The following is a 10,066-nucleotide window of genomic DNA, read 5'->3' as shown; positions in this document are numbered from 1 at the left end:
GAGCTGAAACACAACTGAGGCCTAGATGTTATCTCTAGGGAGGGAAGGTCAGGGGTCCAAACCGCGTGACCAGCTATATACTAGGGGAGAAAAGTCACCCTGGCCCGAGCCGGTTTGGCTCATTGGATAGCACGTCGGCCCATGGACTGAAGGGTCCTGGGTTTGATTCCGGTCAAGGGCACGTACCTTGATTGCAGGCTCGATTCCTGGCCCTGATGGGGGCGTGCGGAAGGTAAACAATCGATGTGTCTCTCTCACGTAGATGTTTCTCTCTCTCTGTCACTCCCCCTCCTTTCCACTCACTCTAAAAATCAATGGGAAAATGTCCTCCATGATGATTAACAACAAAATGTCCCCCTGGGGGTGAGGTCCCAGGGCCCACGTTTTGGGCAGGAGCCAGGCAGGCTGAAATCAGGGCTTTCTCGGTGCATGTCCTCATGTCCCTGAGACCCGAAAGCTGCCCGGGATTATGCACCTGTCGGGAGGGGGACCTGGGTTTCCTGGGAGGCCTGCACCTGAACCCTAGAACAGCTCACCTCTCCTGGAGCCAGGTTTCTTGCCTTGGTAGGAGCGTTTGCTTGGCTTTCATAACCCATCCCAGCCTGGCCTTCCTCCTACCTCTTGGCCGTTCCTTCCCAGCTTCCTTCCTGGTTTTATCTTCGTCTTCATCTTCCTATTCATGACTGCTTCTCAGTGCCTGACCCCAATTTGCCTCTCCGTTGACCCACCTCTCTACCTAATCTGGTGCCCATGACTCCACATTTACAGCCACAGCTTAGACCCCTCTGTGCACATCCCCCAAGCTCAGCACATCCGCCAGAACGCGACTCCTCTCTCAGGGACCCTCCTCCCGGGAATGGCCCCCCATCCTCCCAAGCCAGCGCTCATTGCCCAGGACCGCAGGACTCCTCAGCGAGACAGCCAGAACTCCATCCAGGCCTCCGGCCTCCGTGTCAGGCTTCTCCCTCCAGAGCATCCTGCCCCCACACGCCGTCAGAGAACCGAACTGCATTTCTGACTAACTTACAAATGCAATGTCACTCTAAGCCCCTGCCAAACTCTGGGCCTGCCCGGGGACCCCTCCCCATTTCTTAGCTGTGCTGGACTCTGCCTGGACCCCTGCGTCAGCCATCTCTGGCCCCATAGTTCCCGCTCCCTCAGCACCCCAGCCTGCATTCTCTGCCCCTGCTGCTGGCCTTACAGAGATAGCCCGTGACAATGGCGTGTTCGCTCCAGCCCTTTCTTCTTCATTCTGTAGTGCCACTCCCGGACGGCTTTCCCAAACCTCACCTTAGCTCAGACCAATACTCCAACACTCCTGATTTTCCCAAACCTTAGCAAAACAGGAAGTATTGGCATGATTTCCTGTTTTGCTAACAAGTCAGGGACCAAGGGACTGGGCACCCTCATTTGTCCTCCATGTCACCTCTGATCATCTCCTCCCTATTCGCCCGCCTCCAGAATGCATGGGAAGAGGTGTCCCTCCAAACCTCAGAGTCCTCCTCTGCGTAACGGAGATAATAATACAGCTATTGTACAGAGCTGTTGTGAATATTAAACAGGCACAGAATAAGTGCTCAATGGATGTTGGTTACAGAGATTTTCATCTCTACTTGCATGTCCCTCAGTCGGCTCTCTTAAGATCTCAAAAAATTTTCTTCCTTCCTAAATGTGACAGTTTCTCTCCTACTATTGTTTTTTCAGCCACACAGTGTAGTACTTCCCCCATTATTGACATCGCCTCTTCTTCTGTCATCAAACCCTGCTTCTTCCCAGAAACGGGTTTCACACATGTCCCCCATCCCATCCCTGAAATTCAGGTCCATCATCCCGGCACTGCAGCTCAGCTCAAATCCACAGCCAGAGTAACGTCCAAAGTCTGGTTTTCATGTCTCCCGCCCCCAGAAGCCTGCTGTGACTACAGACACGTGCAGGGGCGGGGTGTGGCCAGGGTCCTTCTACCCCCTCACTCCCTGAGCTCCCGCATGACCATCACCTCCACACACACAAGTTGCTCATCGTTGCCGACCAGATGGAATCCAAGTTCATCAGGTTCACCCAGTTCGGTCCTAATCAGAACTGCCTTGGCCGAAACCAAGCAGGTCTAGTCTCGGTCCCCCGGGTCTCCCACATGATCTCCTGCCCCGGGTGCTACCTCATCCCCTCATCCCCTCCGTGCAGCGCTCAGCTCTCCATCCTCAGGTGGCCTTCCCTGCCTCTGCTCTTCTTTTGAACGTCATCGTCATTGAGGAATATTATCTTGTGATGCCTGGACTCTCATTTTATTTTGAAGTTACTTCTATTAAAAATGAACTTTTTCCTTGTCCTGTTTGCTAACCAGGCTCTTAACCCTTTGAGTGCCAACCAATATCCTAGGAACTGTGCTAAAATTGCCAAGGCATTTTTGCTGATTTTACAGCAGTTTAGGAAAAAAAATTATGAATCGCAAGTGAATGGAGTTACATATTCAAAAACTTAAGGAAACCTTTACTACATTGACATATTTAGCAATATCATCATCACTAATAAAAGCACACTTAGAACTGGACGCCATTTCGAAGCTTTGATAGCGCTCCCGGCACTTTTGGCGAAAGACAGGAGGAGCGCGATCGCACACCTCAGCACTCAGTGGTTAATCTCCCTCGAGGTGCTTACATTTCCCACTTCATCTGGAGCAAGCATGTCAAACTCAAAGGCTGACACGGGCCAAATAAACACGGTTTAAGTGTATGTGGGCCACACAAAAACAACGCCATTTCAAAGCTTTGATAGCGCTCCCGGCACCTCAGGGGTTAGTCTCCCTCGAGGTGCTTATTTCCCACTTCATCTGGAGCAAGCATGTCAAACTCAAAGGCTCACACGGGCCAAATAAACAAGATTTAAGTGTATGTGAGCCACACAAACACAAAAGCTTCAATTTTCATACAAGCGTAGGATTATTTCAATAGAGACATGCTGCCTAGTGCACAAATTATTAAGCCTATTTTTCTTGTTCTCTAAAAGCAAAATATTTTCCAAACAAGTCAGCCCAAGACTAATGACGTGTCAATCGCTGCTAAAATATTCACTGCCAGCATTAGTGGAGAGAAATGGTGCGCCTGTGCGTAAGGCGCGTAAGGGAAATGAATGAATGAATGCAACACGATTATAGTAATCAGTCATTAGCGAACGTTGTAGTTTGTTATTAATAATTATGTATAACAGGATATTGTAAAAATTAAGTTACAAAATTTTTATTAAAACGTTTCTTACATGCCGCTATATTGGCTGGGCCGCAAAAATATTCGTTGTGGTTCCACATGCGGCCGTGGGCCACGAGTTTGACATGCTTGGTCTGGAGCATTTGATACACATAATAGATGGTACATTAGTGCTATCTACAAATTATGCTTATTTATTAACTATGTTATCATAGTATTATAAATCATGATTTCTTGGGCTCCTAGTATGTGAGGGGCTTTCCATGCATTATCTTCTTTCATTCTCATAGTAACCCCGTGAGGGATATGTTATTATCCCACTTTATAAGTCAGGAAATGAAGATTAAATAGCTTGCCCAAGGTCTTGTAGCAAGTAAGTGACAGAGCTGGGATTTAACCCTAAATCTGCCTGCCTTAAAGTGCAGTTCTCCTCACTGTTCTATTCTTGCCTTTAAATATATAATGTGCCTTTAAATGACAGGGAGAGTAAGTGTGGGAAGATGTCCCTTTCCCAAAGTGCATTGTGGATTGAATGTTGCCTGTTTCCTCCGTAGAAAGTTCAAAGAGCGAAGTGTGAGTTTTAGGAACAGTGGTGCTTAGAGTGAGAGCATTGCGAGGTCAGGACTGTGTCCTCGATGATGTAGCGGAGGCTGCGCACCCTAGGAGAGGACAGTGAAGGAAGTTTAGGGGTGCAGTGAATTGCAAATGTACAACCTGGAGAAAACCAGCCCGCTGCGGGATGAGCTCAACAGGCTGCACATGATGGGTCAAGAAAACGCTGGAGAACCGTATGTAGCCAGAAAGGATGGCCCGGGGGACTGCTCGCTCAGATGCCCTGGAGAAAAGCTTGGGGGTCAGTGTGTTTGTTTATTTGTGTTTTTCGAAGAAAATGGGTATTTGATGGAAGGTGTTGGGGAGACTCCAGCAGAGGATGAGGTGGGGGTCAGCACTGAAGCAGCCTGGAAGCGCCCTAACCGGTTTGGCTCAGTGGATAGAGCATCGGCCTGCGGACTGAAGGGTCCCAGGTTCGATTCCGGTCAAGGGCATGTACCTTGGTTGCAGGCACATCCCCAAGGGATGTGCAGGAGGCAGCTGATCGATGTTTCTCTCTATCACTCTCCCTTCCTCTCTGTAAAAAATCAATAAAATATATTTTAAAAAATAAATAAATAAACAGTACCGCCTTGGGTTGGTGAATGGGCACTTCTGGTCAGCCACCAGACTCCAGGAGGCTCTAGTGTAGCCGTGGGCAAACTAGGCCCGCGGGCCAGATCCGCCCCGTTTGAAATGAATAAAACTAAAAAAAAAAAAAAAGACCATACCCTTTTATGTAATGATGTTTACTTTGAATTTATATTAGTTCACACAAACACTCCATCCATGCTTTTGTTCCGGCCCTCCGGTCCAGTTTAAGAACCCACTGTGGCCCTCGAGTCAAAAAGTTTGCCCACCCCTGCTCTAGTGAGTTAGTTACCTGTTCCATGGCCGTGTCTGGAGTAATCGGAGAAGTTCACTGTCACGAAGCTGCTTTTCCACTTCTTGGCAACATACCCTGAATCCAGGGACCACTCAAGTGAATTTGAGGATGCTCCAGCCACGTGTGGAGCAGCAAATGTCAGGAACTCGGAAATGAGTACATACCTGGAGGGGTGCTCATGCGATGAATTAAAATGAAAGAAATAAATCTACATAAATAAATTCTTAATGGTGTTGAATTTAAAAAGCAAGTTGCAAACGGATAGGGGCAATCCGATATTATTTGTATATATTTTAAAATTTATAAAACAAATTAAAAGCATATAATTTTAAAACATAAAAACATGAATGAGGACATTTTTATCAACCTCAGGGGAGAGGCACGGGAGTAGGACGGAGGGCTTCAGTTATATTGAGAATATTTTATTTCACTTTTTTATTAAAAAAAGCATGTAAGATAAATACAGCAAAAATGTTAACCTCTTATACCGGTATTTAACTAGTGGGTTTATAGGTATGTAGTGTACTATTTTCTATACTTTTACTGTATGTTAAAACATTTCATTTAAAAGAAAATATTTAAAACACGTAAGTATGGTTAACTAAATTTTAAATAGTTTTAGCTCCCTCTAAACTTATTTTAAAATATGTATTATAAAAGTAATGTATTCCATTAAATAAAATTCAGAAAATTAGAAAAAATTAATTACTCAGAATCTTCTCACCTAAAAATGGTCATGGTTAATCTTTTGGTGTATTTCCTTCCATTTTGTTCCCTTTGTGGGTGTGTGTGTGTTTAAGCAGAGTTCCGAGCATCTTGGATGCACACTGAATTCTGCCCTTTTCACTCACGATGACACCCTCCCTTTCCCATGTGATGACTTGGCCTCGGTGATCATCGTTTCTATTGACTGCCACGGAAGCTCCACAGCTGGCTTAGCCGACACCATTTTTGCATAAAAACAGTTGTGAACATGCAGCCGTCATATGTTCATAAACATAATCCTTTCGAAAGCCCGAGGAGCAGGACTGGGTGGTGCTCGGCTGTTGACTCCTGCGCGACTGTTCCGTGGGGGTGACAGTAAAAGGGTCTGTCACATCTGCGCTATCACATTCCCGAGGAGACTAAGCTTGTCAGCATCCGCCTGGGGTAGGAACTGTGCATATTTCAAGAGCCAGCTCTGTGTCTCTTGCCTGAGAGGAAACAAGGGCTCCAACCTGCAGCTGGGGGAGTGTTTGCTGATTCCATTAAAAGGCAACCAGTTGGTGGGTACCTGTCTCATTGATCTCCTTCCTTTCCACTCTCTCTGAAAAGCAATCTCCAGCCCCCTGTGATCCTTTCCGGGGCCCCGAGAGTGAGGTGCAGAGCAGGCACACAGGTGCCCTGGGTTACCACAGTAAGCGGGAAAGTCAGGCCACCACCCGATGCTCCCACCTCCTTCCAGAACCTTTCAGTGGTCATCCTTAGACCAGGCAGTAGGGGCCATGTCTGCCCAGAGCCCACTATCCCACCCCTAGACCACAGCCTGAGTCTGTCCTCCTGGGGGCCAGACCACCAGCATGTGCACGTCTAGGGCCAAGGGCCTGATTTGCAGGGGGTGAGCAGAGCTTACTGGTAGACCTGTGGGCTGCAGGATGAATCACGCATGGGCCAGGGGGTGTGGGCTGAGGCAAGCGCAGAGACTCAAGGCTCAAGGCCAACGTCCCCTACAGTGTCGCTCAGAAATGCAAGGTCTCCGAGAATTCTAAAATCATGCCTGGCCTTCTTGGTCATTATGACAATATGCCGTGTGAGCAGGAGGATGTATTGTTCCTGTGTGACGGTTGTTGGCTAGATCTGTACCTTAGGTTTGGTACGTGGACCTCCTTTTCCACTCTTGCTCCAGTGCCCACAGATTTTAAGAACACTCTTATCACACTCCCGTTTCCAGGTTCCCCTTTTTCTACCCAAGGCCACCATCATACTGGGGTGCAGTGGGGGGGGCGGGGGGGGCGAAGAAAGCAATCTGAAACCACAGAAAATGAAACAGTGATCTGACACCTCCATGTCCATGTGTAAAAGCAAGCAATGCATTTCAGCGGAGAAATGCATAGAGTACAGCCACCTGCTACGAGGATGAATCAGCCTGGCCCAATCCAGCATCAGAAAGAGAAGCCAGCGAGCAGCGCCGCAATCTGCCGCCCTGCCTTCTATCCGCCTCCGCCGCCCCCATCACCGGTCCTCCTCCTCCTCCGCGTGCGCCGCTCAACTGCACCCTCTGTCGGCCGCTTTAAGCTGTGCACGAAGCCCGGCCCCTGAGTTTCCCCGGACCACACGCCCAGCAGAACCAGCATGGAAAGTCGATGTTGCAAGAACCCTCATTCTAATTGTTGTTTGGCCACTGAACTGATTTTTGGGGGGTCCTTACTCCCCAGCGACATTTCTGATTTGTGATCCAGGATTTAACTGAATAGGGAAGCATGAATCATTAAGACTATTTCCTTGTGCGTTTTTTTCCCCTGCAGAAGACAAACAGCTATTCTGAATGATTACACACACACATCAGGACAAGACTTTACAAGTCCATTTTGTAAGTGAGGGTTCCGTTGACTTTCACAGCTACCCAGGAAGGAAGCTATTCCCCCCACCCCACTCCCACCCCCACACCCCGTAGGAAAAGAACCCGCATCTCAGAGAGGCTAGGTCCCTGGCTGAGGTTGTCCAGCCGGGAGGTGGCAGCGTGGGGGCCGGACTCGGGTCTGACTCCAAATCACTGTAAGGACCCACATGGAAGGACTTTTTACCCACCAGAAAAAAGAGAGAGTCGCCTTACATCGTCAGAGCCCTCACAAAATCTCTCACAAGATCCTGTCTCAACTATTTTCATTTTAATCGAGTTTTGTTTGAGAACAGCACATTAGTCTGGAACAGACTTTGGTCAGTACTGGTTTTAGAAGCTCGTAGAACTCGCCTGACCAAATTTGTTTTTTTAAAGAGGTGTGTTGGGGGAGGAGGGATGGGGAACGGGGAGAACTTTAATGCAGATTTAGTCATTATTCCTGGAACTATGCTTTGTGGTTGCAAGTGAGGCTTTTTAAGATTTCTCTTTCAAGTGGTATGTTGTGGAGCTGATGAGCTGTGCCATTTTTCACTGATAATTTATACAGGGACCTAAGAAGTGCTCTGTCTCAAACAGAGAGAGGGGAATGAAGTTTTGTGTGCTGCGTCCACGGTAAGGATGGTTACATGCTGGCCCCTGCACCTTCAGGCAGCTCACAGCTCCCCAAACATGGCTGCCTCCGGGGGGCCTCACAGCCTCTTGGGAGGTAGGGTCTGTGGTTGTCCTGGATGCCCTCCCGAGGACCCCATGCCTCCCCATGTCGGAGACTTGGGTGCGGGAAGAGAAGTGATGAGACTGCTTTTCCCATCTTCCTCAGGCAGCGCTGGTTGGAGGGACCACCATGGTCATGGGCCACGTCCTGCCTGACAAGGAGACCTCCCTCGTAGAAGCCTACGAGAAGTGCCGGGGGCTGGCCGACCCCAAGGTCTGCTGTGACTACGCCCTCCACGTGGGGATCACCTGGTGGGCACCCAAGGTAACAGTGGCCTCCCCAAAAGAAGAGAAAATGCCCTTTTAGGCAGAGGGGCCACTTGGTAGGGGGCAGCTGGGGTGTGGAACTCACCCGCAGGTGTGGGACACCCCTCCCACCACCATCGTTACTCCCCCAAATGCCGAAAGCTTCCCCTGTCGCCCCTCCCAGCGTTGGCTTGGAATAGCGGGCACAGTCAGTGCTCAGCAACTCAGAGGGCAGAGCAGCCATCCCAGAGGTTGTGGGGACTTCCCTGCATCTAGAATTTTAAACTCGTTTTTCTTATAATCAAATGTGATTTCCAACTATAGATTCTAAAATTAGAAAAGAAAGAAAGCCCATAATCTGGTCACCCCAACACAATCACTATTTGTTGTTTAGCTTCTTTCCTTCCAGTCTTTTTTTCATATGCGCTTTTTATCTGGTAACTCTTTTGCTTAAGCGTGAGCATTTTCTGTTTGCCTGCACGATCTTCATGACCATCGATGTAGGTGACCATCGATTATTGATTTATTCTGTCAAATAAATAAAACTCAACTTACTTTCCTCTCATCAGACCCGTGTTCCATTTTTTCCTAATATAAATAATGTTGGGGTGAATCTCCTTATTCACATAGCTTTGTACCTAAATTAGATTTTTACCTTAGGGTCTCTGGATTTTTAGCATTACTGTGCCTTCTTTTAACACCTTTTTTGGGTTAAGGGGACTAGGCCAGAGGAGTAAAAGGTATTAGTGTGTTTACCAATAAGGCTGATTTGAAGTCAGAAACACAGAACAGCCTATGTGGTAGGAGAAACATGCCCAGGAGGTAACAAGATAGTCCCTATCTGTGTCATGCTTGGCAATATTCAAAGCACGTCTTCATCCATTTGCTCGTGGGACCTCACAGCAGCCTGGGAGGTGGGAGGAAGGGAGATACTGCAAGGTTGCGGGTGGTGACTCCACTGACCGAGCCACAGCTCCTCGGTGCCGGGCCAGCGCCGGCCAGGCAGCCTCTGAGCATCTGTCCTCACGTGGCATTGCCTTTGCATGTTGCTCTCCAGGTGAAAGCAGAGATGGAGACACTGGTGAGAGAGAAGGGCGTCAACTCGTTCCAGATGTTCATGACCTACAAGGACTTGTACATGCTCCGGGACAGTGAGCTGTACCAAGTGCTGCATGCTTGCAGAGACATCGGGGCGATCGCCCGCGTCCATGCTGAAAACGGGGAGCTCGTGGCCGAGGCAAGGCGGTAGAGCCTGGCGGGGGCGGGGGCGGGGGCAGGGGACGGGGCACCAGTCCTCAGGTGGGTTCCTGACCACCCACCTCTGTCCCACAAGGTTCAGATGAAACAAGGGGTAGAAGAAAGTGTGAGATGGTAACACCTCCGATGACAAATCGTTGTCAGAAAATTCAAACTTTCCTGCCGTCTGTGAAAAACAAATCTCTCTTTATCGTCCAGAAGGGTTTCTGAGTCTTAAACGATGTCTTCATTCTAACACTATATTAAAATTCCAGCTTAGCAAAGGAATCTGGAGCAGCGCTAAGAAATATTTTGATGAGATTTCCAGCAGGGAAATTCTGATGCTCAGATCAATAGTGCTTGTCTCTGGTGTCCCAGGCTTGCCCTCTTGTATTTTTAAGAGGAAAAGATAGTTCCAATTATTACAAAGTGAGACAGCGGAGAGCCCTCCTGGAAGGGAGCCCTACTCTGCGCTCTGCAGAAGATGGATTTACAGGAGTGAGAAGGGGAGCAGGCCTATCGGAGTGGAGTGTCTGGCATCGTTTACTGCCCCTTGGGCCCACTATTGTTTGGTGTCTCCGTGATTCTCTCAGTGTT

At 48.6% G+C, this 10,066-nt stretch overlaps 1 protein-coding gene across 1 annotated transcript in view; it reads left to right on the top strand.

The window, feature by feature from the left end:
* DPYSL5 (dihydropyrimidinase like 5) overlaps positions 1 to 10,066 on the top strand; it is a 65,885-nt gene that overhangs the window by 42,070 nt on the left and 13,749 nt on the right. The window contains exons 3-4 of the mRNA XM_006767489.2: positions 8,094 to 8,252; positions 9,291 to 9,470. Coding sequence (XP_006767552.1) covers positions 8,094 to 8,252; positions 9,291 to 9,470 — 339 coding nt within the window. The remainder of the gene's footprint in view (positions 1 to 8,093; positions 8,253 to 9,290; positions 9,471 to 10,066) is intronic.

Source organism: Myotis davidii, unplaced genomic scaffold (assembly GCF_000327345.1).
Source record: "Myotis davidii unplaced genomic scaffold, ASM32734v1 scaffold238, whole genome shotgun sequence".
Taxonomy (NCBI): domain Eukaryota; kingdom Metazoa; phylum Chordata; class Mammalia; order Chiroptera; family Vespertilionidae; genus Myotis; species Myotis davidii.
Note: the sequence above shows the minus strand (reverse complement) of the source record. Positions and strands in the feature narration are given on the sequence as shown.